The sequence below is a fragment of the Sciurus vulgaris genome (genome assembly GCF_902686455.1).
Source record: "Sciurus vulgaris genome assembly, chromosome: 1".
Classification (NCBI taxonomy): Eukaryota; Metazoa; Chordata; class Mammalia; order Rodentia; family Sciuridae; genus Sciurus; species Sciurus vulgaris.
In genome coordinates, this window is record NC_136461.1 from 653,558 (window position 1) to 680,262 (window position 26,705).

At 60.5% G+C, this 26,705-nt stretch overlaps 3 protein-coding genes across 5 annotated transcripts in view; 1 reads left to right on the forward strand and 2 right to left on the reverse strand.

The window, feature by feature from the left end:
* Window positions 1–91: 91 nt before the first annotated feature.
* LOC306643618 (ATPase family AAA domain-containing protein 3A) lies at window positions 92–18,907 on the forward strand. 3 transcript variants are annotated; one of them, XR_013759013.1, is made up of 16 exons: window positions 92–407; window positions 3,903–3,979; window positions 4,577–4,678; window positions 4,988–5,047; window positions 5,535–5,604; window positions 6,437–6,602; window positions 6,851–6,920; window positions 8,644–8,799; window positions 9,261–9,317; window positions 9,529–9,654; window positions 9,859–9,983; window positions 10,614–10,665; window positions 10,958–11,028; window positions 12,053–12,167; window positions 13,446–13,554; window positions 18,389–18,514. XR_013759013.1 is itself a non-coding variant. In XM_079109830.1 (16 exons), exons 1-16 carry the CDS (start codon window positions 203–205, stop codon window positions 18,554–18,556), a joined length of 1,782 nt encoding a protein of 593 aa, XP_078965956.1. In that variant the 5' UTR covers window positions 93–202; the 3' UTR covers window positions 18,557–18,907. The 3 variants fall into 3 exon arrangements, 2 of the variants coding, with proteins under 2 accessions (XP_078965956.1, XP_078965957.1); XM_079109830.1 differs by having other exon boundaries at window positions 93–407; window positions 12,053–12,220; window positions 18,389–18,907; XM_079109831.1 differs by lacking the exon at window positions 92–407 and adding an exon at window positions 510–2,359 and having other exon boundaries at window positions 12,053–12,220; window positions 18,389–18,907.
* Window positions 18,908–19,355: 448 nt separating this feature from the next.
* TMEM240 (transmembrane protein 240) lies at window positions 19,356–24,345 on the reverse strand. Its single transcript, XM_079148735.1, has 4 exons — window positions 24,042–24,345; window positions 23,737–23,843; window positions 19,770–19,978; window positions 19,356–19,698 (listed from the first exon to the last, which is right to left on the reverse strand). Exons 1-4 carry the CDS (start codon window positions 24,096–24,098, stop codon window positions 19,550–19,552), a joined length of 522 nt encoding a protein of 173 aa, XP_079004861.1. The 5' UTR covers window positions 24,099–24,345; the 3' UTR covers window positions 19,356–19,549.
* A 771-nt stretch (window positions 24,346–25,116) lies between these two features.
* SSU72 (SSU72 homolog, RNA polymerase II CTD phosphatase) overlaps window positions 25,117–26,705 on the reverse strand; it is a 28,083-nt gene continuing 26,494 nt past the window's right edge. The window contains exon 5 of the mRNA XM_079149420.1: window positions 25,117–25,533. Coding sequence (XP_079005546.1) covers window positions 25,432–25,533 — 102 coding nt within the window. The 3' untranslated portion in view covers window positions 25,117–25,431. The remainder of the gene's footprint in view (window positions 25,534–26,705) is intronic.

A 26,705-nucleotide genomic window follows, 5' to 3' on the forward strand; every position in this document is an offset into this window, starting at 1 on the left:
CCGTATCGTGGCGTCACGGCCTCGTCTCCCAATCCGAGGGCGACGTGCGGCGCGGCCCCGCGCACTTCCGCTGCCGGGAGGAAGGGGTGTGTGCTGCGCAAGCGCACTGGCCGTGCCGCCGGCCCGCGGCGCGTGGCGGCTTCTCTGAGTCGCGGGAGCCACACTCCGACCGGGGCCCGGCGGCACACAGCGGTCGAGGGTCATGTCGTGGCTCTTCGGCATCAACAAGGGCCCCAAGGGCGAGGGCGCGGGACCGCCGCTGTCCTTGCCTCCCGTACAGCCGGGGGCCGAGGGCGGCGGCGACCGCGGTGCGGGAGACCGGCCGGCGCCCAAGGACAAATGGAGCAACTTCGACCCGACGGGGCTGGAGCGTGCGGCCAAGGCGGCGCGCGAGCTGGAGCACTCGCGTGAGTGCCGAGGGCGCCGGGACGCGGGAGGCCTCGCGGTTGCCAGCCGCTCCAGCCGCTGGGCCCTGTTAGCCCCTCACCGAGCGACTGGATAGCTGTCGGCGGTCCCGAGCCTTCCTGCATGCCGGGGTCCAGGCCCTGACCCCCTCGGGCACCTTCAGCTGTCGCGAGCAGGCCAGGGCAGGACTTCGGCGTGCAGGTGCTAGGTGCCCATCTGTGCCTTGGGCTTTGGGCCCTGCCCGGCGCGTGGGGTCCTTCGCACTTACCGCCTCCACGTGGGACAGGCCAGGGCGTGACCAGATCCGGAGATTGTTGTGCGCAGGGTTGGTGGCACTTAACAGGGAATGCATATTTGAATTGTTCGGTTTCAACAAGAATGTAACAGATTTTGCGTTTATTATTGGCAAACGTTGATATTTAGGAGGGCGCGGGAGCGTCTATAAAACCACAGGCGAGAGGGTATTGGCCCAGATGGTGACTCCCTGATCGAGTTATGAGCAGTGACTGGACCTTCTGGAAGCCCAGGTCTTTCCACACCACCTTTCCTCCTTCGATTTTGATGATTTATACTAAAATGAAGTTTCAAGTGCTCCAGGGTGCTAAATAAACACTGACTGAAGGAATACAGTGGTTCTCAAACTTGTTTAAGCAAGGGGGTCCTTTTATCACCAGAAGATCCTGTAGGGAATCCTTGGTGTGAAGCAGGTATAGGCAGAGCCACCCTGATAAGAAGGTAGGGGGCTTGGCACTTGGTGTCTCAGTCCTCTCTCCTTCTCCAGGAGGCTACAAGCATGTCTTGGGCATTCTTGGGCTAGACCCTGGTCTCTGGGTCTAGCTGGCTCTTATATTCCCAAAGGAATGTTTAAAGCATTCAAATTTGGTTCAGGATGTATCACTTAAGGCCTGACTGGGTAAGTGATCTATTAAAACGATCTGTTAAATTTATTAGGTAGTTGTGATGAGCTGGTTGGAGTGGGGAACAAGCTTCAGTGCATCTCAGACCATAGCAGACTTTTGATCCCTGACCAAGCTCAGCTTAGGGCACCCTGACTACTGGGGAGTTTTGCCCCCTAGTCATACCCAGAATTTCCAAGCTGAATCTAGTTGTTACCCTCCCAACCCCAGACAGTTACCCAGGCCTGTGGGAACAGCCGTGGGTGTGTCTGAGCAAGTAGATCAAATACCTCCTATTCTGTCTACTGCTGCCTCTGTGCATCCCTGCCCTCTGCACCATCCGCCCTGGAATTCCTGTGCCAGGGCATCTTCCGCCTGGGTCCATTGCCTGGGCCTGTACTTGGCCAGGCCCCCTTTTCTGGCCCAGCAGAAGCACCTGTGGCTGTGGCTGCTGCTGCTCCCTTGGTATCTGTTTGCATTTTCCATTTTTTTCTTTATCCCTCTTTCTTTTTTTGTTGTTCTTTTTTATGCAGTACTGGTGATTGAACTCAGGACCTTGCACCCTTTGGACAAGTGCTCTACCACTGAGTTGCATCCCTAGACCTTTTATTTCATTCTGAGGTAGGGCCTTGATAGGTTGTCCAGGTTGGCCTTGAACTTGGTATCCTCCCGCCTCAGCTTCTTGAGCAGCTTGTACTCCCCATTTGTATTCTGACCACCCATCTTGGCCCCACTGATGGCTGGGTTTCTCCCTGGTCATCCTGTTCCCAGCCCTTCCTCCCAGGGCACCTCATGCCTGTCTGCTTGACAGCCCCTCTGCCAGCCACCCTCTTTGGGCACTCCTGGTTACCCATGTTCATCCAGTCCCCTGGGCCTTGCCACAGGGTCTGTTATGTTTTGGCCTGCACCTCCTGTATTGACCCCACTGCCTTCTACAAAGCCAACAGGAGCTGTCCTCAATGGTCCTCTGCACAGTCTGACCACCTTTTCTATTGCTCAAAGCCCAGCCCAGTGCTACCTGGTTCCCATATACTTCTGGGTTCTTTCTTAGATGCCAGGTCAGTATTCGAGCCTAAAGCTGTTTATGTGCCCTAGACCATTTCTCAGATGTCCCACAAGGGTGGGTGCTTGAGTTCTCTGGGAGACAAAGCTGCTGGTGTAGAGCAGTCCAGGTGGTAAGCTACTCAGCCCTGGCTTATGACTCAGGGAGGTCACATGGACACCAGGCCTGTGCTGAAGTTTTCCTGCTTTCTGTTACTTTCCAAGGAGAACTATAATTGCTCCACTGTCAAGGGAGGAAACAGCTTCAAAGAAGTTAACTGAGGGTGGGTATGGCAGTGCATGCCTGTAATCTAATCCCAGCTATGGGAGGAAAAGGCAGGAAGATCGCAAGTTCAAGGCCAGCCTCAGCAATTTAGTGAGACCCTGTCTCACAACAGCAAGTGGTCACATTGAGAGTAAACAGGGCAGCTGGGATTTACGCCCAGCCTTGTTGAGCTGTGACACCTGTGTTTCTGTCTGCTGTGCTGGGACAAGAACCCTGGAGGTTGCTCTCTTGACTTCTCCCAGATGAGTGAGAGTTGTCACCAGGGCTCCTGAGGTCTGCTCAGTGGTCTGTTCAGCACTTGGAACTCACTAGTCGAAGGGGGCAGCATATACTTTCCTGTTGTCTCTTCTCATGGGCAAGTCCTCCATTATCCATCCTGCTCACTGGAAGTCCTTCCTGAACCCTGACAGCCCAGTTTGTGCAAGATTCCATGCTCTGTGCTGATGACTCCAAACAGCCAAGCCCCCACCACATTTGCCTGATGTGTTGGGAGTGCTGTGGCAGTGCCTCATTCCTTCAGTTTTACCTTCAGAGGATGCACTCAGCCACAATACCTGTCGGGCTCTACCTACTGATGTGTTCACAGTGATGTGGGCATGACCTGTACAAGTCACAGCTTATCCTGAAGACTCAGAGCAACTGGAGGCTAAGGCAGGAGAATGGCAAGTTCAAGACCAACGCGGGCAACTGAGAGAGACTCTCAAAAAATAGAGAGGACTGAGGAGAATGCCCTGGGTTTAGTTCCTAGCACCAAAATAAGGAAGTAGGCAGGATGTGGGGTAGTAGGAAGGCAGTGGGCCAGAGAGCAAGCCAAGGTTGCTGTGGCATCGGGGGTTTTCTTGCCTTTGTACGTTTGATAGCAGATTCGTGCTCATAGATATGAGATGCTTAAGAAAAATATGTGACATGAACAGTAAAGGCCACTCTAGCCAAAGCCTGCTCTCTGCCCAATTGGGAAATGCCTGCTGTGTTGGCCTGCCCTGAATGGGTGTGGGGTGCCTTTCTGAGTTAGCTCTACAAAGGTGACAGTCTCCTGGGAATGAGACCAGGGCCTGTGCCAGGCTTTCTCTTGGGGATAAGGCAGCAGCCTTGAAAGCAGGAATGCAAGGCCTGGCCAGGAGTGAGGGCAGGCAGGTGGGGCAGGAGAAGTGGACAGAAGTGTTCAAGCTGAGGCATGCGGTGGCTTCTCAGAAAGCCCCTTGGGATGAGTAGGCGCTTGCCCACTGGCCACAGCCACATCGGTGTCTTGATGACCTCTGTCCTGTACCCCACAGGCCATGCCAAGGAGGCTTTGAATCTTGCACAGATGCAGGAGCAGACGCTGCAACTGGAGCAACAGTCCAAGCTTAAGGTGAGAGGTCCTGAGGATACACACAGGGTTGGCAGGCACAGAGGCCAGCTCGATCGCCCCTTCACGAAGGAAGCAAGAAAGGCCAAGATGGGGCCTGGAGTATGGCTGAGTCCCTGCAGCAGAGCACCTGGAAGAATGGGTGTAAGGCGAGGGACTTCTGGTCTGCCTGAGGGCAGGGGCTCTTGAAGTTCTTAACTCACTTCTGTGTACTTGGTGGGACTTGACGTCACATCATGCACATAAGCGAGAGCAGGCTCTATCTTTGGCCCTGGCTGCTGTGGAGTTGTCACAGTGCAAGCTCACAGGAGGGTGATATGCCCCCATGGGACCCATTTGGTCTGGTCTGGTCTTGCTCACTGGAGGTCTTTCCATACATTTTCTGGTGCTTCTTTGCTGGGTCTGGGTTCCTTCTAGGCCTGAGCTCTGCTGGGGAATTGAGAGTGCACTCGGGTGTTGGTTCAGGCTGCATTTTCTAGAAGCGCACAGACCAGCTGGGTATGCCTGTGCAGCCTCTGCCCCAGAGCCCTGCAGCATGAGGAAGAGGGTCGAGGGAGCCTCCAGCCTCCAGCCAGGTGTCCTGAGTGGCATGTTCTGCAGGAATATGAGGCTGCTGTGGAGCAGCTGAAGAGTGAGCAGATCCGTGTGCAGGCTGAGGAACGGAGGAAGACCCTGAGTGAAGAGACCCGGCAGCACCAGGCTGTAAGGGCACAAGCAGCCACTCCTACAGGAGGCCTGGGGTGACCAGGAGGGGGAGTGGGGTGCATCTTTGGATCTCTGTCACTGGCCAACAAAGGATCCACTGGGTGTCAGCTGTTACCCTGGTAACACCTTGGAATGCCCTGTGCAGACACCCAAAGCCCGAAGATCCCTGCACACTGCCCCACCCCAGCACGTCTGATTGTGAGAGGTGGGCAGCTTACTGAGGCCCCCGTTCCCTGGTCGAGCCTGCACGCAGACTGGCTTATCCAGCCAAGTAAGGTGTGTCCTCAACATTCCCTTCCTCTCCAGAGGGCCCAGTACCAAGACAAGCTGGCCCGGCAGCGCTATGAGGACCAGCTGAAGCAGCAGGTGAGCAGGGCACATCTCCCTGAGGGACCTGCTATCCTGGGAGCCAGCAGTTTTGTGGGTGGTTAGCAGACCACTCCACGGATGGTCCTGGGGACCTTTGTGCAGACACAGGTGCTCAGGGTCTCATGAGCCCATGGAGAGGCGTGGGCACAGATGTGCAAACCCCTGCCTTCCTGTGTGCCTCCACAGCAGAGGTGGGCTTCCCAGCGGCACTGGCAGACTGGGGCATCAGTGAGGGACTGAGTAATCTGGCAGGCCGAAGCCTGGGCGCTGCTCTCCCTCGTGGGCACTACCGCCCTGCTGCTGGTAATCAGTTTCTGAGTCCTGGCAGCTCTGCTGCCCCAGCAGGTGCAGAGTCTGGGTCCATGCTGCATCCAGTTGGAGGCTGAGGCGCCTCAGGTGAACATAAGCTTCTCTGGCTCACAGCAGCTGAGACTTGATGTCATAGCTTTCTGGTTTTAAAAGCTTCTCCTCTCTGGCTTCTCAGCAACTTCTCAATGAGGAGAACTTACGGAAGCAGGAGGAGTCTGTGCAGAAGCAGGAGGCCATGCGACGAGGTAGGGGTCACAGTGGGGGTGGTGGAGGCTGCAGTAAGCAGGGGTCCACTGGTTGGGGAGTGACTATGGGTACCTCAGTCCCCCAGAAGCATCCGAACAGCATGCCAAGATCCCAGTTGAGGCCTGCGTCCCGAGCCGAGCCTGGGGCCGTGCAGCCAAAGCAGCAATCCACATTCTTGTTCTCGTTGGTGCGGGGCTGCTCTCAGCAGGGGCCCCGCAGCCTGGCTACACACCTCCGTGAGGGTGCTCATGCTGGCCGACCCAGCTGGGGAATCATGTTCACCACTCTGTGCAGTCTGCATTTATGAGTGGGCCATGGTGCCAGCCTTGTCCACCCATGTGTCCAGAAGAGAGAATGGCTGTTTCCTGTGGCCATGTGCAGGGAGATCCTGAAGCCACTGTGTGGGCGTCTCTTTGCTGTGGCAGTGGGCATTCTCCTGGTGTCACTCTCAGCGTTGATGAAAGGGCATGTTGCTGTATCACGTGGGTTTGGTGATGCAATGGCCGGTTTCAGCATAAGTTGGCTTGCTTTGTGATCTTTGGAGTTTCACCTTGTTTTCTGAAGCTTGCAGTCCTAAGAAGGGTTGCCTGGGCCAGTGTCTGTTAGGGGACTGCTCTGCTAACCGGGGACTGGCCCAGGGGGGTCTGTTCACTGGGCCAGTGTCTGTTAGGGGACTGCTCTGCTAACCGGGGACTGGCCCAGGGGGGTCTGTTCACTGGGACGCCACACTGTTCCTGGACCACTTGTGCCGAGGTCTTCGTGTTGGCCCACATGGTCTGAGGCAGGCTCGGCCCAGGCTGAACCCTGCTATTCCTACCTTTTCTGGGGCAGCCACTGTGGAGCGGGAGATGGAACTGCGGCACAAGAATGAGATGCTGCGGGTGGAGGCCGAGGCCCGTGCTCGGGCTAAGGCCGAGCGGGAGAACGCAGACATCATCCGTGAGCAGATTCGCTTGAAGGCTGCTGAGCACCGCCAGACCATTCTGGAGTCCATCAGGTGAGGATGCGGCAGGAACCCTGGCTCTGTGGTGCTGGCTTTGGGATACTCTGTCTGTGGCCAACTGCTGGGGTCAGCACGTTGGCAGGGTTTCTCTGCCCCTGTGTTTCAGTCAGTCCTTGTGTGCCAGCCTTGGGACTGGCCTCTGAGAGTCTAGGAATCTGCATGATGGTGTCGCCCTTGACCTTCTCCAGCCATGTATCCAGGTCCTACAATCCTCCCAATCTTGTGGCTGTTCTCCCCCACAGGACAGCTGGCACCCTGTTTGGTGAAGGATTCCGTGCCTTTGTGACAGACTGGGACAAAGTGACAGCCACGGTATGCATTGCATCCCTGGGGCAGGCCTGGCAGGCATCTTCCAGGTGTGTGGGGGCTTCCTGGGGCCCTGTTCCTGCTCACTGGGCGAGGCAGCTGGAGCTCCATGGCCTGCTGGAGCTGGGCGAGGCACGGGCAGCAGCCAGCAGCATGGCCCCTGTTCCTCCTCAGCTGGGGAGATGAGAGGGAGCCTCTAGGAGTGGGACATCTTAAGTGAGTTTGCTGTTTTAGTCTTTCTTTTTTTTTTTCCTTCTAGCAAAATACCCAAAGCTGGGTAACTTATACAGAGGTTTATTCGGCTCCTGATTCTGGAGCTGGAGGATCCAAACAGCATGGTACTGGCATCCTGGCCAGGGCCCACTGGCTGGGACACAGCATGGCAGAGAAGTGGAAAGGGGATCAGCTGGTCATCTGCAGAAGGGGCTGGGCACAGGGGTGGCCTTCCTTTATGATATTCTGTTCTGGAGAGAACTGACAGTCTCTACAAGAGACACTGATCCCTTCCTGACCCTGAGCCCCACGACTTCGTGACCCTCAACTAGGCTCCACCAGCACTGGGGACTGAACCCAGGGTACTTTACCAGTGAGCTGTATCCAGTCCCTTTAAATTCTGATACAGTCTTGCTAAGTTGCTTAGGGCCTTGCTAGGTTGCTGAGGCTGGCCTTGAACTTGTGATGCTGCTGCCTCAGCCTCCCCAGTCACTGGGATTCCAGGTGTGGCCACCACTCCTGGCTTAGCTTCCACTCTTAAAGGTTCTGTCCCTTCCCCTCTGTGTACAGGACTAGGCCTCCAGCATGTGCTCCTGGGGACGAGCATCCGGTCCTAGCAGTACCACGTTTGAGGCTTTGGGCTTCTGACCTACTGGCTGGGGACTGGAGCTTGCTTGCTTGCTTTCCAGCACCCTTGGGAGGACATGACTAGAACTTTAGTTTCTGGCAGCTTTTTTGCAGGGTGGGGTACTAGGCACTTTACCACTAAGCCACATCCCCAGCCTACTTCTAAATTTCATTTTGAGACAGTCTTGCCAAGTTGCCCAGGCTGCTTGGGCACGTGAACCCAAGTCACCTCTAGTTGCTGGTGTGTTCCACATGCCTGGCTCTTCCTGGTAGCTTTTGCAGAGTGAGCCCAGCCACCTCCACGGGGCAGGGGCTCTGATGCAGAGTGGTTGAGATCCAGTGCTTCCTCCTACTATCTCTGTGAGGGCTTTCCATGCAGCAGGGGTTGGGCCATCCGGGTAAGTCCTCAGGGTGCATCCTGGCTGGCACTGTGGGTCCACAGCCATGGCTGTGTGGCTGGCCTCAGCCAGGCCCACTCAGCTGAGCCTTCACAGGTGCAGAGCTGTCTGTTGAGGAAAGAAGCCCCTCTTTTCTTCTGTTACTTGTATTTTTCTCATTTGCAGTGCTGGGGTGGAACCCAGGGTCTCATGTCTGCTAGGCCAGCTCTGCCCAAGCCCAGTGAGGAGGTGTCTTCTTACCGTGTTGTAACGTAAGGGAGCTCCCATTGTGCTGGACTTAAGGTGTGTGTCTCAGCCTGTAGCCTCAGGTTCAGAGGAGTCACAGTGCAAGTTGCAGAGAAAATTGCTCTGAGCAAGGGTGCTAGTGAAAAGCTTCCTAACGGCTTGTCATGCACTTGAGCACCAGCTGGCTATGGGGATGGGGGTGGTCCAGTAGGGCTCACAAGGTGCAGGCTGCTCAAGTGGGTTTGCTGCCTGCTTCTCTGTTCCAGGTGGCTGGGCTGACGCTGTTGGCTGTTGGGGTCTATTCAGCAAAGAATGCCACTGCTGTTGCTGGCCGCTATGTGGAGGCGCGGCTGGGGAAGCCATCGCTGGTGAGGGAGACCTCCCGCATCTCAGTGCTGGACGCTCTGAGGCACCCTGTGCAGGTATGGCTGCAGCAAGCATCTGCCCCCTGGGGCCCTGTGTCCTTGCTAGGCCTCTTCCCGCATCTTCGTTCCCTCCCTTGTACCCAAGCAGTGTGAGGGGGGTGTTCTCCCAGCCCAGACTCACCTTCAGGCCCTGTTGTGTCAGTGTGGTGCTGTCTGCTGGGTGACCTGCCCCCTGGGGCACTGCTGGCTCTGTATAGCCCTGGGCTCCAGTGCCAGTCCTGCTTGAGAAGGAGGCAGCTCTGTGCCTGGCAGCCCGTGGAGTGTCCTGCTCTCTTGGGCCCGTCCTCCACACTGGCTGCACCTGGTCTCCTCCAGTCAAGCGGGGCAGACTAGTAAGAAAGTACGTGTCAGTGAAGGGTCCGCAGATCACCCAAGCTCCACGTCAGAGGCCGTGCGTCCCAGGGTCTGTCTGGCTTTCCAGCTCTCACACGGCTCGTGCTCTCCACCTGACTCTGCAGGTCAGCCGGCGGCTCCTCAGCAGACCCCAGGATGCACTGGAGGGTGTCGTTCTCAGTGTAAGTCCGTCATGGCCACGGCGGGTCTGGGTGGGCTCAGAGCTGGGCCGTGGGCCTCCTGTCGATGCCCTTTGGCTCCTAAATACACCTTGCCAACTAAACCCAGCCTGGATTCGGCTGCCTCTGGAGCTAGTCCAGGCCCTTTGGGGAGTAGGCTGCAGCAGTGTCCATGTGCCTCCACCCCAAGGATGTCTCCAAACTCCCCTGACAGCCAAGCCTGGAGGCACGGGTGCGGGACATCGCCATAGCAACGAGGAACACCAAGAAGAACAAAAGCCTGTACAGGAACGTCCTGATGCACGGGCCACCGGGGACTGGCAAGACACTGTTTGCCAAGGTAAGGGCACCCACTCCGGGGCACCATTGAGGTGAGGGGCCAGCCGGGGGCAGCTGTCCTTTGGTGGCCCCCATTCCCTCAGGACCACGGTGCTGCTCAGCACCAGTGCTTTTTGTGGGGGTAGTCCCCATTGCCAGTGTGGGCTGGTGGAGCTGTGGGCTTCGCAGAGGCGTGGAACCTCTGCCTGTCTCCCCCCTGCTGCAGAAACTCGCGCTGCACTCGGGCATGGACTACGCCATCATGACAGGCGGGGACGTGGCCCCCATGGGGCGGGAGGGTGTCACCGCCATGCACAAGGTCTTCGACTGGGCCAACACCAGCCGACGAGGGTAAGAGTGCGGCCCTTGCACGTGATCCCTGGTCCCCACCCATTGGCCACCTTGGGAAGCTGTTCTAGAAAGCAGCTCTGTTCACCACTCTTCCGGCACTGACTGGTCACTGGTGCCCATTCTCCCCTCGTGTTCTGTCTTCCATGCTCTGCAGGCTACAAGCAGCCTCTAGCCTCAGGATGCCGTGAGGGCTCACCAGAGGGTCCCTCTGAGAGCAGCGGGAACTTGTGGGAGGGTCTGTCTAAAACGGGGGCATGCTGAGGATGTGCTGTTGGTGCTTCCCCTCCACTGATGAGTTTAGAGAAGTGAGGGGTGGACTCGGGTGGGGAGGGGGCTGTCCGACAGTTCCTCCACTGAGGGGTGTGTGTGCCTGTGTGCTGGTGGATGTTCCTACCTGAGGCCATGGTGACCCCTGGCCGCTCAGACCCGAGGCCCTCCACCAGGCCCTGCACAGACTCCCCTGGAAGCTGCAGGCAACCTGCACAGGGCTGAACGCAGAGCATGGGTTCTCCGGGCCCTGCGGTGTGACTCTGCTAGACACGTGTTGGGGGCCTGGTGGGGCAGGGCCTGTGCCTCGGGGCTGTCTTGTGGGCTCACGTGTCCCCTTGTGTGCCGCACTCTTGCTCACAGCCTCCTGCTCTTTGTGGATGAAGCAGATGCCTTTCTTAGGAAGAGAGCCACAGTGAGTTCCCTGGATGCCTCCCTGGCTGTATGAGGGTGCTGGGCACTCTGGACATTCACAGCTGGATCCAGAAGCAAGTTTCTGGTGCTGTGGGTCGGCCAGGACCTTTGAATGTGCCACACACACGTGCCGCTGAGCAGCACCCAGCTCTCTTGGCATTTATGAGCACTGGAAGCTCAGTTCCAGTTTCAGACGGGGTTGAGGCCCAGACTTGCCCTACAGCAGTGGCCCCTGGTGGGTGCGGAACCCCACACTCAGGCTGGTGACCAATGCCAGAACCTTCCATCTGCAGGAGAAGATAAGTGAAGACCTCAGGGCTGCCCTGAATGCCTTCCTGCACAGGACTGGCCAGCACAGCAGCAAGTGAGCCCATGCCCTCCCCCTCCCTGGGCAGAGCACCTTTGGGCACTCACAAGGGAAATGGGGGCACTGCCCAGGCATGCCCAGCTGCTAAGGGGTAGGACCCAGAATCCAGCACATAGTACCTGGGTAGATATCAGGGCTGTTCTTGGCATCCCTGCCTAGGAAGGGCAGAAGGGTTATTGAGAAAGGGTGCCAGGGTCTCTCAGGCAGAGCCAGGTGTTCAGGCCCTTTCCACCCTACCCTGCCAGCTGCCCTGCCAGGCAGTGCCACCAGCATACATCACCCCTCCCACCCTTTGGCTTCCAGCTATCCACATGCCTTTGAGGAAGGCAAAGCTGAGACCCTCATGGTAGTTCGGGTCTCGGGACTGCAAGAAGCTCCCCGGGGGGCATAGGTAGGCACCTTGGACATGAGCTAGGGCAGGTATCCTAGATGGAGCATAGGAACTTGGCCTTCAGTGGGATTCGGGGTCCAAGGTCACCTCCAGGCCTTGAAGAGAGGTCCCACTTAGAGGACCTTCTTTGGGTGCCCCAGAGGTAGGTCAGGTTGGGTGTCAGGGTCTGGCACACTCCTTTCCAAGTTCCCTCATTCTGTCCCCTCACTCACTCGTCACTGAATCTTCTCAGGCTCCTGTTGGCTGTGGCTGCTACCTGAGCCAGGTCCCCCTGAGAGGACAAGGCAAGACCCCCACCCCCAGCCCAGCCAGGCACCTGTGCTGGACATCAGGGCCCTTGGTCCCCAGCACAGTGAGGGTTCTCAGCAAGAGGGAGCGAGCACCCTGTTGGTGCTGCCTGTTAGTCTGGGCCGCGTCCTGGAGAAGCCTGTCCGGGCGAGAGCTGGAACAAGGGACACTGGCGGGGGCCCCAGCTGTGTGGTGGGCCTTGCCGGGGGCTCCCTGGGCTTCTCTGAGTGAAAATGCTAGCAGGGCAGGTGCAGCTCAGCATCAGAGTCCCTGGGTTCCACCCAGCAAGTGCCAAGTGGTTTTGGAGGTTTCCCTGAGGAGCTGGCGGGCTTCTGCCTGCAGGTTCATGCTGGTCCTGGCCAGCAACCAGCCTGAGCAGTTTGACTGGGCCATCAACGACCGCATTGATGAGCTGGTCTGCTTCCACCTGCCGCAGCGCGAGGAGCGGGAGCGCCTGGTGAGAATGTATTTTGACAAGTATGTTCTTAAGCCGGCCACAGAAGGAAAGCAGTAAGTGTCCAGGCCCCTCTTGCCACCCTCTTGCCACCTGCTGTCAGTGGCCACCCCATCCCTCCTCCCTGAGCATGTCCACCAGGACCTACCTCCTGGTGGCATCTCCATTTCCCTGGGGTTTTATGGCCTTTGGTGGGGTCCTGTTCAGACCAGGCATGCTTTGTTGGTTCCCTGGGCCCTGGCATAGGCAGCTCTGTTGTGGGGGTCCTTAGCCCTTTCCTGGAGCCGTTCTGCCTGAGGACAGCCCCTGACCTGCCCACTGTCGACTGTTACATACTGACCTTCTCGTTATTTGAAGCTCCTGGGTCACTTGGGAGCTTTAGGGAAAGTGTCAGGCCCTGGGGGTGAGGAGAAGCCCTGCTCCCTGGGCCTCACTCCAAAGCCTTTGTGCCAGGTGAGGAGGGGGATGGTCATGACGGTCCATGGCTGACCAAGTGGCCCAGCTGTCCAAGTGGTCCAGCTGTCCGTGCATCATGCTGCTTCGGAGAGCTGCTCAGACACGCCCCGGGGCCTTCTGGCAGAGCATGGCTCCCCATGACTGCCAGGTGGTGGGTGCAAGGAGAATCCCCTGGTGGCACGGCTCCCTGCTCCCCTTCCTCTTGCATCCAGGACGTTCCCGTCAGCTGAGGCTGCTCTGCTTTTAGCCGTCTCCGGGGGCCCAGCTCCAGGCCCCTCCATGTCCTGACCTGAATCCCTCCTGCTGCCCCACCACCATCCTCTGTTCTGCAGAGTTTGGTGGACTGGCTGTCCTGGGCTGCCACTGGCCCAGTCCCCCCTGCTGCTGACCCAGGCAGCACAACCTTATTTTTTTCTACCTCTTTCACAATGGCCTTTGGCCAGACTGACGTGTTGGAAACTCGGATGGCGCAGCCCTTCCCTCGCTCTTGAGCTGCCCTTCCGAGCCCCTGCCTGCTCACTCAGCTGACCAGGTGTTGGAGCAGCACCGGCCACTTGGCTGCTGGGTGTGCAGATGTGGGCTGGGTCTGGAGTGGGTGGGAGACGGGGTCCCAGGGGTACAGCTCCCCAGCCCGGCCCCCTAGCAGGTTAGCCAGGAGGGGTGGGGTGTTAGCAGACTCTGACTTGTGTTCAGAGAAGCTGCCAAGGGTGCCCAGGACAGGTCATGGTTCTGGTGCAAGGTGGGTGGCCATGATGCCCGTCTCCCTCGCTCTGTGCTGTGTGCAGCCCTGGCTGGCTGGGCACCACCTGGGACCTCTTCCTTCAGGCGTCTGAAGCTGGCCCAGTTTGACTACAGCAGGAAGTGCTCTGAGGTCGCCCAGCTGACAGAGGGTATGTCGGGCCGCGAGATTGCCCAGCTGGCTGTGGCCTGGCAGGTGAGTGCAACTCCTGGGCTCTGAGGCCTTGGGGGCCCCCCCAGGAGTCCTGCAGCGGGCAGTCTGCCTGGGGAGGGTGTGGCCCTGCTCTGCTCTCCCTCATAAGGGGCTGCTCCCGTGTCCCATCCCCTCTGGGCTGGACTGGAAGGACCGTGTGAACACAGACCACACCATGAAGGGAAGGCCAGGGCACCTGGGCAGTTGTGTGGGAGGCTCTAGGGCAGGAGCCTGCTTTGTGTGAATCCTCTTGGGTGCTCGGCTTCTCAGGACACGGTGGCTGCAGCGGGGGCAGGTGTGTCGTTAGCCCCAACACATCTCTGGTGCAGCAGCACAACCTCAGGCCACCTCTGGCCAGCTGGCGCCCAGTGCCGAGCGCTTCCTGTTTCTGCAGTAGGCTGGCTGGAGACGCCGTCTGCTTGATCAGGACGACGGTCCTGCTGCTGTCTGGCACCTCACAGCCAGGTCCCCACCCTGGCGTGGCCAGCTGAGGGCTGGCCGTGCCCTCGACCTGGGTCTGTTTCTCAGGGGCATGGCAGAGTGGAAGTGCCACTTCGGCTCCCGGTTCTGAGGCCGATGTCCAGGTGCAGCTCCAGAACCTGGGGAGGCTCCCTCACGCCTGCAGGCCACATGCTCATGTCCTCACGTGGTCGTGAGAGCTCTTGGTGTCTCCGGTGGCACTGGCTCCAGGGGATCAGAGGCCCCCACGGCTCCCTTGGGTCATGTGTGGTCATGGTCACTGACCCGAGGAGGTCCGTCTGGCAGAGGGTAAGCTGGTGTGCTGCTGTGGCCAGCACTGCAGGAGCTGCTCACTGCACCGGACGGCTGTCCACAGACCCAGTGCTGGGTCTATATTCACTCGGGTTCACCAGGACCCTGGACCATCCTGAATGGTGCAGGTCAGGGCTCTGCTGGGGCCATTGCTGCCGCGCATGGCTGGAACTTCCTGTCCCCCACGTGGAGGCCACGCCCTCTGGGCCCTCGCTCCCCGGCTGCCAGGCAGCCTGCCCTCCGCGCCCCTGCTCCTCTCCCCACTGGCGGGGCGCTCAGCTGCTGCCCGTGCAGGCCAGCACGTGCCCGTCTGGGCCGGCTTTGCCGCTTGCTGCACTCAACCAGGGATGCTTCACCCCAGGCCCTTCGTCTCTTGACGGTCTTGCCAAGTGACTGAGTGGCCCAGGACTCGGGATCCCCCTGCCTCTGCCTCCTGAGTGGCTGGGATAGCAGGGTGGCCAGTGCCTATTAGGGCGTGGTCCTGTGCACTTCAGGTGTCCAGCGCAGGTTGCCTCAGCCCAGGCCACTGCCCCTCATGTTAGTGGGAGCCCTTCAGAGTGCAGCCTGCTGGTTTCAGGACAGTTGGCCTCTGTGCCCGTGTGCCCGAGCCGCTGCGTCTGTGGACTGGCCGAGTCCTCAGTGTTGGAGAGGGCGTGCATGTTGGGCAGAGCAGGTTTCGCCAACGCCGGTCCCTGGACGGGAGGCTGCAGTACCGCTGCACCCCGGGTGTGGTCACGCTGTGGGCGCCGTCTCTGGGGCCTTGCGTGCCACCGTTAGCAAGGGCAACTGTGCTGTGCTTCTGGTGGCTCTCTGGGTGTTCACCCGTCCACAGTGGTTGGCCTGGGAGCTGAGCCTAGGTGCTTTTCAGTTGTCAGTGGACCTTTTTACTTCATTAATATGTGGTGCTGAGTCTCGAACCCAGCGCCTCGCGCATGCAGGCAAGTGCTCCGCCACTCAGCTGCCGCTGCAGCCCTCCCCCGTGGTTCTGTTCTGTTCTTTTTGTTGCGGGGGGTTGCTGGGGACTGAGCCCAGAGATGCTCTACTGCTAAACCACCTCCCCAGCCCTTTCATCCTTTCATTTGGAGACGGGGTCTCTACATTGCTGAGGCTGGCTTTGAACTTGAGATCCTCCAGGCACAGGTGTGGCCACTGTGCCTGACCCTGTGTTTTTTTCCCCGAGTTTACGACTTTTTGGTACAGACCTGGGATGAGACCACGGCCTGCGGGCACGGGCCAAGCGCTCAGCTGTACCCCAGCGCTGGTTTTGTGCCAGCGTGAGCCGGGGCCGCGGCCTCTTGCCTTCTGTGCGGACACCGTTTTCCCAGCGTCCTTCAGAGGACTCTTCTTTCCCCACCGAGTGGTCTTAGCTGCTCTCAGGTTCTTTGAGGAGGAGGGCATCTCGAGTTCAAGACCTTATCTCAAGAGAAGGCATTCGAACAGCCTGGGGTGCAGGCCCGGGGCAGGGCCCGGGGTTCCGTCCCCAGTCCAGGGTGGGGACCGGACATGCAGGGCTCGTCATGGCCATGGCCCCGGCAGCCTGCGGTCTGTTGGCGGTGGTGGCTCCTTGTGGGTGCGTAGGCTCAGGAGTGCCGCTCCTCCAGCCGTGGGGGTTCGTCTTGTGTTGTTTGGGTGCTGAGGTCTGAACTAGGTTCCTTCCACCGCTGAGCTATGTCCCAGCACTTTTTTTTTAAATTTTGAGGCAGGGTCTTGCCAAGAAGCCCTGGGCCGGCATCAAACTTGAGTCCCCTGGCCTCAGCCTGGGACTGTGCCCTGCACCAGCCTCTTCTGCTCCCTCCTGTGTTGTTCAATCCCACTCAGCAGTGTTTTGCAGTGTTCATGTGAGACTTTGGCCTCTTGATTAATTCCCAAACATTTCATTCTTTTTGAGACTAGTATAAATGGATTTTTTTGGTGTGGTGCTGGGGATTGAACCAAGGGCACTGTGCGTGCATGGCAAGCACTCTACCAACTGAGCTACATCTCCAGCCCAATAAATGGAATTATTTAGTTTCTGAATTTCTCATCCATGTGTGGAAGTGCAGCTGCTGCCGTGTGCTGTGTCCTGCTTTGCTCAATTCCTTGGTCAGTTCCAGGCGTCTGGGTTTTAGAACACCTTTGCCGACGTGCACCTGTGCTGGTGCTGGGCGGGAGCGCTTGGCACTTGCTGGTCTGTGGGGTGGGGGACTCTAGGCTCTGCCTCCTGCGGAGCCTCAGCACGCACGAGCAGGAGCAGATGGCTTCTTTCAGTTCAGCTCACCCTCTTCCTTGCCCAGTTGCTTGGGAAGGGCTCCAGTGCTGTGTGTCGAAGGGGCATGGTGGGCGTCCCTGCCTGGCCCTGACCTTAGGGGACGGCTGTGGGCTTGTGACACGTGATCTTTGTGTTGAAGAGGTTTCCTTCTGTGCCTTGTCTGTGGAGTGTTTTTATTAGGAAAGGGTGTTGAGGTCAGCTGCCCAGGAGGCTGAGGCAGGAGGATGGCAGGTTTTAGCCCCATCTGGGCACCTTGGTGGGGATGTGGCTCAGTGGTGCAGCGGCCTTGGCAACCCCAGGACTGAAGGGAGGAACCAGCCCAGTGCTGCTGTGCGGGCTCTGCGTCGGCCTCTGCCGTGTGCTCAGGCAGCTGCATGCCAGGGACACCCCTGCATCCCACAGCCTGTGCCCGCCAATATGCCACTGCTGCCTACAGTGCCCCTGGGTGTCTGGCTATGGTGTCAGGGTGGCACTGGCTACAGGGGTCAGGCAGTATCCTTCGTCGCCAGCATCTGAGGTGTGGCTGTTCTCCAGCCCTAAGCCTTCTCCTTGCATTTCTTCGTTCCTTCTTCCTATCCTCCTCCACACCGCTGAGCCATGTCCCCAGCCCCTTTTTAAAGTTTTTAATTTAAAGACGGGCTTGCTAAATTGCTGAGCCTGGGTGTGAACATGTGATCCTCCTGCCTCAGCCTCCCAAGTGGCTGGGAACATAGGCGTGGCCACTGCAGCTGGAGTATTTATTCTTTGAGACTGGGGTCTTACTGTGTTGCTCAGGCCGCCTTGAACTCCTGGTCTCAAGGCATCCTCCTGCCTCAGCCTCCTGAGTGCTGGGCTGCAGGCATGTGCTTCTGTGCCCGGATGAGCATGACTCTCGCACTAGTTTTAGCCTCGCAGGACGTCAGCATGGCAACGTGTCTATTGCTGCCCTGTCTCACCACACAGCAGGTTTCTGCCTCTGCCTCCCAGGTACCCTGGGGACATGCGGCCACCACACCCTGCCATGCAGCAGGCCTCACTCTGGGCTGGGCTGGGCTGGTGCCCTGTCCACCCACGCAGGGTCCCATGTGTAGCTTCCCCCTTACCGTCTGCCCTTGGTCAGCGCGAACGAGGAATGACTTCAGTGACTGTGCGCCCCCTCCCCAAACTGGAGTCTGGCTTCAAGTTGGGGTCTGCTCCCACAGCAGGTAGAGGTGTGGCATTGGGCCCTGTGTGCCCTGGTGGCACCATGCATTGTGACCCCACAAGCTCCCGCCAGGCCAGGGTATAGTAGGCGGCTGGCTGGCTGCAGTCCCCTCAGTTGGATCCAGTGCCTGGGAGGACAGCCCAGGCTGTGGATGAGGGTCTCCCCTCAGCTGGCCTGGAGGAGGACCCCCTGCTTGGGGCTGCCCTGTCCTCCCTGCAGGCCTTCTTTCTGGCTTCTCTCCTGTCCTGAGCACAGTGCCTGGGAGGCCCCGCCAGCCCCCTCCGGCCCAACCCTCTGGTGCTTCGGTGCAGTGTCCGCGGGCAGCTGCAGCCTCACTCGAGTGCTGAGACTCCAGGAGGCCCTTGACCCTTGCTGGCTGGACCCCAGGGCTGTCCTCGGCATAGGGAGTTGGGCGTGAGGGTCCACCTGTGTGCCCACAGCCACCCCTGGGTGCTCTGCATTGGTCAGCACGGGTGCCTCCACGTGCCCCTCTGCGTATGGAAAGCCACAGGACCTGGGCGGGGCACAGACACGGTGCCAGGACGCGCAGGGCCCTATGGACACAGGGCCAGGGCCACATGGGGCCTCTGCAGAGCCAGTGGCCCCAGTGCAGACTGCTGGCCTGTTTCCTGCAGGCCATGGCGTATGCCTCGGAGGACGGCGTGCTCACCGAGGCCATGATGGATGCCCGAGTTCAGGACGCCATCCAGCAGCACCAGCAGAAGATGCAGTGGCTGACCTCAGAGGGACCCAGGGCCCAGACTGGCGAGCCCACGCACCTGTGTCCACAGCAGACCAGCTAGGCCTGGACACTTGGCACACCCCGCTGGGAAGTACAGCCAAGTGGCCTGCAGTGCCCTCCTGCCAGGGGTGCTGGCTGGGGAGGGTCATGCCTGCAAGCCAGGCTGCAGACCCAAGGCTGATGGCTGCAGCCATGCCAGCAGGACCGGGGCCTGCGGGGACCAGATGGCCGGGAGGTCGCTGGCCCACCTTGGCCTGGATGCTGCCCTGCCCTGCACGTTTGTGCCAAGAGTTAGCCCAGCCCAACCCGGTGGGGTGGATCCACAGCCAGCCAGCCACTGGCCTGTGGTGCCTAGTGCTCTGAGCCGCTGCCCCTCCAGAATCTAATAAAACTGATGACCCTTGTTGTGTGTCTCATGGCCGACAAGAAGGGTGGGCTGCAGGGTCTTCTCTGCAGCCCTGGGGTCCGAGGTGACGGAAGAGGCAGAGGCTGGAGCTTTCTGGAGTGTTTACTGGCTGGGCAGGATGGCTTCACAGTGAGTGCTAGGGGCGCCTGGGCCCCCATGTGCTGCCGGCCCGTCCCCTGATCCCACCCCGTCGCACGCTCCCTGTGCACATGCTCCCGTGTGCTGACCGCGCGAACCCTGGCGCCTCCCCCTCCAGACCAGACGGACCGACGGACGGATGGACGGACAACACAGTGCACAGGAAACAGCAGCTTTCAATCAGATGTGGCCTGAGGCCAGGCCTGACCCTGGCCAGACCTGACCCTGCCTGTCCCCACTGAGGACCCACCACCCCCGGCCCCCAGCACCTCTAGGACAGAGCCTGCCCTTTGTGTCCTGCCCTGAGGCCCAGCGGCCAGCCCCACCCCAACCCCCCACCCCCTTTATAAAAAGAAGAGACAGCACCTTCCGCTGAACTTGCCCTGCGACCACAGCCCAGCCAGCCACAGGCCAGGACACCCTGGGCCTGAGGCCGCAGTCCCATCTGGCTGGCTGGGCTCCACGGGTTCTGTTTACGTCTGCACAGAGGCCCCGAGTCCTGTGCGCGGCTCACAGGTGCCGCGGGCTGGGGTGGCCGTTGTGGTAGAGTTTCTGCTTCACGTGCACCATGTTCCCAGCCGGCTCCTCGAAGGGCCTGTGTGGCCTCCGGCCCAGGTCCCGCAGGCTGCACAGCTTGGGCAGCCAAGCCCACGAGCCATCTGCAGGGGACAGGGCGGTCAGGCGGCCGGGCTTGGCTGGGGCTTCCCAGCGGTGGGTGGGAGGCACTCACCGTAGCGCCGGCCGGCCCTCCAGGCACGCACGGCGCAGTGCAGGACGCCGTCCATCCACACCAGGAACCAGCTGATGCAGAAGCCCAGCAGCAGCCCCAGCATGAGGTCGATCTCCTGCTTGGTCACATTGTCCGTCACAAAGTAGTTCTCGGAGGCGTCCACCACCGACTGGTCCCCGTCGTACGGGATCACGTAGTGGATGTGGTGCCTGCGGGCGGCAGGGCGGGCTGGCACCTCTCCCGCCAACCCTGGCCTGGCTTCCCCGGGTCCACGCTGGGCAGGCTGGGGGTCCCTGAGGCAGGTGGCGTGACTCCTACGGGCACCTCAGGGAGTCTCTGAAGCAGTCCCCGTGCGCTGGTTGGAAGTCATCAGACCACCCCACCCCAGCCCCAGGTCCCCAGGCAGGAGAACTGTCCAGGTAGGTGGGAGGCCGTGGACCTGACACGAGGAGTGAGGTCCAGGTGGGCTGCAGGCCTGGCTAGGGACGTGCCCTAGCCAGCACCTCCCTCCTTCCCGAGGGCCCGAGGCCTGAGCCACAGCCCACCTGCGACTGTGGGGGTCTGCCGAGGGTCCAGCAGAGCTCAAAGGCCAGTGGCTGCCAGAACTGGCCCTGGCCTGTACACAGGCCTGAGAACGGTCCACACTCGGTGCCATCACATGCGCCATTGGCCTACCCTGGGCTCTGACCTCCGATGTGTGCTTCACCCATGCCCATCACTGCCCACACACTGCCGGCGGGATGGATGGTGTCCCCTCTGCCCAGGCTCCGCCCCTTGATCCAGGCACCCACCATGGCCCTGGTCTCAAACAGGCCACACCATGCCCAAGGAGAGTAGGGCCTGTAGGCCCTCAGGTGGCACTGGACAGCTTCCTCTGGTGGCTCGCCCCACTTCCGGGGGGCCCTCCAGCCCCAGGATTCCCAGGGTGCCCTGCAGGGGAACCGGTCCCTAGGACAACACGCCCTGGCAGCACCACTTTCCACTGTCCTATCAGGGCCCCTCCCTTTGCTCCTGCCCGCCAAGCAAACCTCACGGCCACTCTCCTCCCTGCTGCCCCCACGTCTGCTCCGCGCTCGGCTGCCTGTGCATCTCCACGTGGGATCTACAGACACCTTGAACGCATGCTGAAAATAGCTCCCGGCTCCCCAAACCTGCTTCTCCCTCCTCCCCCAGTGAGCTGCGGGCATCTTCACCTGCAGCAGACCCTGCGGCCCTGCCCAGCAGGCTTCCAGTCTTCCTGCCCAGGCCTGGTCTTCCCTCCTCCCCAACCCAGAGGGACCTTCCCCAAAAGGAAACAGACTCGTCATCTTCCTTAAAAGGGGCCCTTTCCCCCAGGCCAGGGAAGGGGCAGCTCCCAGTCAGGCCCCTCAGAACCTCTCCTGCTCCTGGGGCTCAACCCCCTCATCCACCCTAGCAGGTCCCAATGTGCAGGGCTTGGGCTGCTGGACCATGGTCCACTAGTGAGGAGTGACCATGAGTGACACCTGGCAGCTGTCACTCATCTGATGAGAAGCTCATCCATAATCATCATCTGTCATCATGATGGAAAACCACTGATGGTCAGAGAGAACGTGGTTGAGCCAGTCCCTGGGAGGAAGTGCTTCCTGGCCATTAGGGGCCCTGGGGCACTGAACTGTGAGTCCCCAGCACAGGTGGCTGGCGGGAAACTGCCAGGCGCCCCACAAGCAGGGGTGCCAACCTCTGGGCTGAGACAGCTGCTGGCTTGAGCACCTGCAGCTCCTCCTCCCCGACCCTGGGCCTCCTCCGAACTCCAGGTCCAGTCGTGGCTGGACCAGGGGGGGCTCAGGTCTCCCAGATGAAAGCAGAGGGATGTGCTGTGTGCACACGTGTCTGTGGTATGTACAGACATGTGTCCCGCCTGTGCCATACATGCCACGTGTGCCCACCCCAGGGCCCAATGCATGTCGTGCATACACACCGGCCACATGCACAGAGCACAGCGTGTATACCGTGGACAAGGGCCCCACACCCCACAAGCCCCCATCCATGCACCGACCAAGCACACTCCAGGCACGAGCGCGGTGTGCCACACATGGATGCACATTACTCCACTTACAGGGCCGGCCTCTGTGGGGTGCTGTCCTGTGCACAGATGCGTGTGCACAGGCACTGACATTGCCTGCTGACGTGCGTGCTGCACGGAATTGATTTACATACATGTCCTCTGTATGAAATTCCATGTAGAGGCATGTATGAGACACAAACGTGTATACGCTTATTCTGCACAGTGTACACACAGGTAGAATCTGTTGTGGCAGCACGTGTACATGGTGTATACACGGGTACCCCACATGCAAACCTGTAATCTGCTCACACAGTCGCTGCACCCACACAGAGACACTCCGACATTCCTCTGAGCACACAGCACTGTATATTGTTCAATATACATGTACTTTCCATACATATATATGCTGTCAATATACAAGAGGTCTTTGTATGAATCTACATATCCTGTATGCAGAAATGTGTACAAAGCACATACATGTAGACACACGCACAGAGATGCTCTGTGTGCACAGTGGGGCAGGGGTCTATGCACATACAGGCCTTCCTTCAGCCTCCACTTGGCAGGCGCCTGTCCTACATGGGTCCACGTGTTCTAGAAACTACCTGAGATGCAGACACACGCCCTGCACAAACGCTCTGGAAAGCACCCTCCATCTGCCGAGGCAGCCCTTCAGTGTGCGGTCACAGGCAGGTCCACGCTGGGCACATCCGTCGGCCCATGGGGCTAAGGCGTGCTCCTGGAGCCGAGTGTCTGGCCAGGCGTGCACACTGTGCACCTGGGAGGGTCTCTGCCCCAGCAGGCAGAGCCTGGAGGCAGGGGGCGTGCCCCGTGCCTTTCCTCGACTGTGCACACCAGGTGGGACCCAGGCTTCTCTGGGAACATGTGGCCACCCAGCAACCTCTCCACTGTGCCCAGCACACGCGAGGGCCACGCTCACCCCTCCTCTCCTGCTCTCATGCACTGTCCTGCAACACGCCTATCTGCACCCAGAGGCATGTGACACACTTACGAGAGACATGCACTGCCCTGGCACACACCCCACTGCCCTCACAGGTCCAGAGCCCTGGGACAGCACTGCAAGGAAAGGTGAGGGCCGGTTCTGTGGTTGGAGTCCCATCCTCTCCTGGCTGCATGACCTTGGGCGAGTCCATCCTCTAAAACCTCTGTCCGCTTCCTCGTCTGTCCAGCAGGGACAACAGGCACCGCGGGAGGGCATCTTTGGGATGAGTGCATGCTGTGTGTGCGCTGTGTGTACGCACATGTATATGCACAGACGGTACACACATGCGCGGCTCATGAGAAGATGTTTATTTCGTACATGGACGTACAGACATGCATGGGCAGAAAGACTCCATCACTACACGTGCACAGGAGCAGGGCCACCCAGGGGCGTGTGGCAGGGGCTCACTGTGACCTTGAGCAAGCCCCGGCCGCAGCCCTGCCTCAGTTCCCCCTCCACACGAAGGGCTGTGCCAGCGGCTCCTCAGTGTAGGCCTCCCCACCCTGACCTCCTCCACCTGCCTGCCCTGTTCACAGGGAGGTCCGGAAACACCTGGGCCGTGAGGAGGACGGCTGGACTGGGCTGGGCCGGGCCTCCACGATGGCCACCACACTGGGCTGCTGTAAGTCAGCCTCCAGGCCCTGGACCAGGAGGCCAGTCGCCCATTCCGCCACCCTCTGGCGGCCCTTTCTCTCCAGGCTCTCTACGGGCAGGGGAGGGCTGGAGGGGCCCCGGGTCCTGCAGCTGCCCTGGGCCGCAGCCGGGGCGGAGCTGGCCGGCCGCGGGCTCCCGGCGGCAGCCCCTCCCCCAGCGGCCGGCAGGCCCGGCAGCCCGCACGCTCTGGCGCGGCTCTGCGGCCCAGCTGCGCCGGCCGCCGGGCCCGCGCCCGCGCACATGTGTGATCACGCGTGTCGTGCCCCGCGCCGGGGCGCACTCACCGGCCACAGTTGCAGTGGCAGACGCGGTCCTCGCCCCGCAGGTGCGGGAGGATGTAGTTGTGGAATCGGTCCAGCAGCGCGTTCATGTCCATCAAGCACGCGATGGCCTGGAAGAACCCATGACCGGTCAGCGCGAGGAGTGGGCCGGGCCGGAGGGGCCGGGGAGGGGGCAGCGCCGCGCGGAGGGCGCGCGGGGCGGCGAGGGCGGCGCGGGCCGCGCGGGCGGGTAAACAAGGCGGCGAGGCGGGGGAGGCGCGCGCGCGGGCGGGGCGCAGGGGGCGCGCGCGGGAAGCCCCTCCGCTCACCATCACGATCGACGCCCCCAGAATCATGAAGATCATGGTGTTCGCGCTCATGGACATCGGGCGGGGCCGGGCCGGGCCGGAGCGCCGCCCCCCGGCCCCGGCGCCCCCCCGGCCCCGGCCCGATGCTGAGCCCCTGGCGCCTCCGCAGAGGTCAGCGCCGTCCGCGCGCCGCCGCAGCCCGCGGCCCCGGAGCAGGCGCGGCGCACGGCAGGACGGGCCGCTGGGGTCGCGGCCGCGGCGCGCTGCGCTCCGCCCTCGGCTGCGCGCTCCGCGGTCGGCGCGGCCCCCGCCTCCTGCGCCCCGCGAGAGCTGCCTCCGCCCCGCGCCGCTGTCTCCGCCCCCCGCCCCCGCCGCACGGGAGGGACGCGGGCGCCCGGCGCGTGACGCCGCGGGACCCCGCCGCCCCGCCTCGTCGCGGAGGCCGGTCCTCGGGTCCCCAGGTGAGGGCCGCAGGGCAGGCTGGTCGGCGTCCGGCAGGATAGCGCCACTAGCGGGGTGGGGGATGGCGGCGGCTGGGGAGGACGGCAAGGTCACCAAGGAGCCGGGGAGGTCACCCAAAGCCCTGGCCACACGGCCGGAGGTAGGGGCAGAGTGCGGGAGGCAGGGCGGGAGGATTGGGAGCGGGGGCGGCGGGGAGGCTGCCCCCCGTGTGGCGGCGCGGGTTCTGGGGCTGCCAGTGTCAGGTCCGGAGGCCCTGTGCCCATGGGACTGCTCTGGCTGCCCTTATCGCTGGGGACCAGGCACAGGGTCCCAACCCTTACCCACAGCCCAGCGCAAGGGCAGTCTGACAGCTCAGGAACCCCGTGCCCTGCCCAACACACCGGACGGCCTTTATTTACCTTCTTTCTAGGTCCCAGGGCAGCCAGGAGGGTCACCTGGGAGTAAATCTAATGGGTGCGCAGTCTTGACACTCAGGACGACTGAGCACAGCTGTGTGGGTGGGAACCACAGGGAGGACACCATCCTGCCTGTGTCCTGCCTCCGGCAGCAAGCCCCTGGCCCTCAGGAGGTCCTCCGGCCTCTGCCACCGCCGCCTCCTCTGCAGGAGAGCCTGGCCAGGAATCAGGACAAAGCATTGACAACCAGCAGCATCTATTTATTGGGCAATTCCAAGTTCTTTCCTAGTAAGATACAGCTCGTTGCTTTATTCAGATATTTGTACAATCCAGCAACTGGGGGAGAAGAGGGCAGGGCAGACCAACAGGCACACGCTGGGGCAGCGGGCAGTAACCGTCTTTTTCTCATGGTGAAGAGAAGTGGGGCTTAGCACGGTCTTCAACCTGGCGTTTCCATGTACCTTTTCATCTCATTATGTACAGTTTACACACCGTCCACCAAGAACGCCTGCAAGTGAAGACGTGTTGGGAGGAGCAGCAGTAAGGAGGCTAGCTCAGTAGAAGCAGACGGTGTGCAGGAAGGCCCGGCCACTCTTCTCCTCGAACTCCTGCAGCAGTTCGTCAATCTCATTCTCCATGTCCTCTGTGTGCTGGATCTGGAAAGAGTGTGTCCCTGAGCACAGGGCACCTCCCCTGCCCATGCCTGGAGCCACAGACACCAGCATGTCTCCCCAGGACAGAGCATCCTGACCTTACTCTGCCTAGTGGCACCTGCTGTAAAGGGGCATCTGCACTGAACACCTCAGAACCCCAGGCCAGGAGAAGCACAAAGCAGATTCAGAAGTGGGGCAGGCTTTGGGATCCAGCCTGGTGCTTGGGCATTTGCTTCAGCATCCCAGGTATATTGGACCCTCACCAGCCAGCGAGTCCTCAACTTGGGAGAGAAGGGGGCAAGGAAGGTAGCGCCCCAAAGTTGCTCCGCAGGGAAGCTGGCCATGTTCCAGGTTGGGGTGTCTGCATGGTAGGGTGCTGGGCAGCACTCGCTACACACCTGAGACACCAATAGCCTCCCTCCTGACTGTGAGAATCACAACTGCACCCAGATATTGCCAGAGGTACCCTAGTGGAGAACCCCTGCCCTGAAGTGAGGTGGGCAAGCACCAGAGCACACCTACCCTGGCATGATTGCTGCCACCCCAGTCCCCCTGGTCTCCAGCCTTGGCAGCCATGCAGTGACACTGGAGAAAGACTCAGTGTGACCCAAGTAGAAGTTGCAGACACAGCTTCTGAGGCACACCTCCTCTGCAGCTTGCTTTGCACGTTAGCCAGATTGTAAGAACCACTGCTGGAGCCCCAGCAATCACACTGGATCACAAGACAGCTGGGAGTGGAGACCGTGCCACGCTGAGCATCCAGAGGGCAGGGACACACCCCCAGCCCAGCATCCACCAACCTCCATCTTGGCTAAGCCACCGTTTTCTTAATTTCTGTGTCACAGCCAGCAGACCTTTTAAACAGATCCCAAGGGCACAAGGCTGGACACATGGATCTCCCTCTGGGAAGGTCCTGGGAGAATACCCAGGGGCCTGCCTGATAAATCCAGCAGGTAAAGAGGACACAGAGCTATCTGTTGCAGATGTGCCTTGGGGGGTCCCCAGGCCCACAGAGGGTGCACTTCTGACCCCACTGAGCTTGGAATGCCACTGGTGCTGGGCACGTTAGGAGCTGAGATCCAGCACAGGGGAGAGGTGAGGCACCCCTTCTTCACAAGCTTCTGTCAGATGAACCAGAGCACCAGTGGGCACTTCAGCCAAAGCAGCAAGGGAGG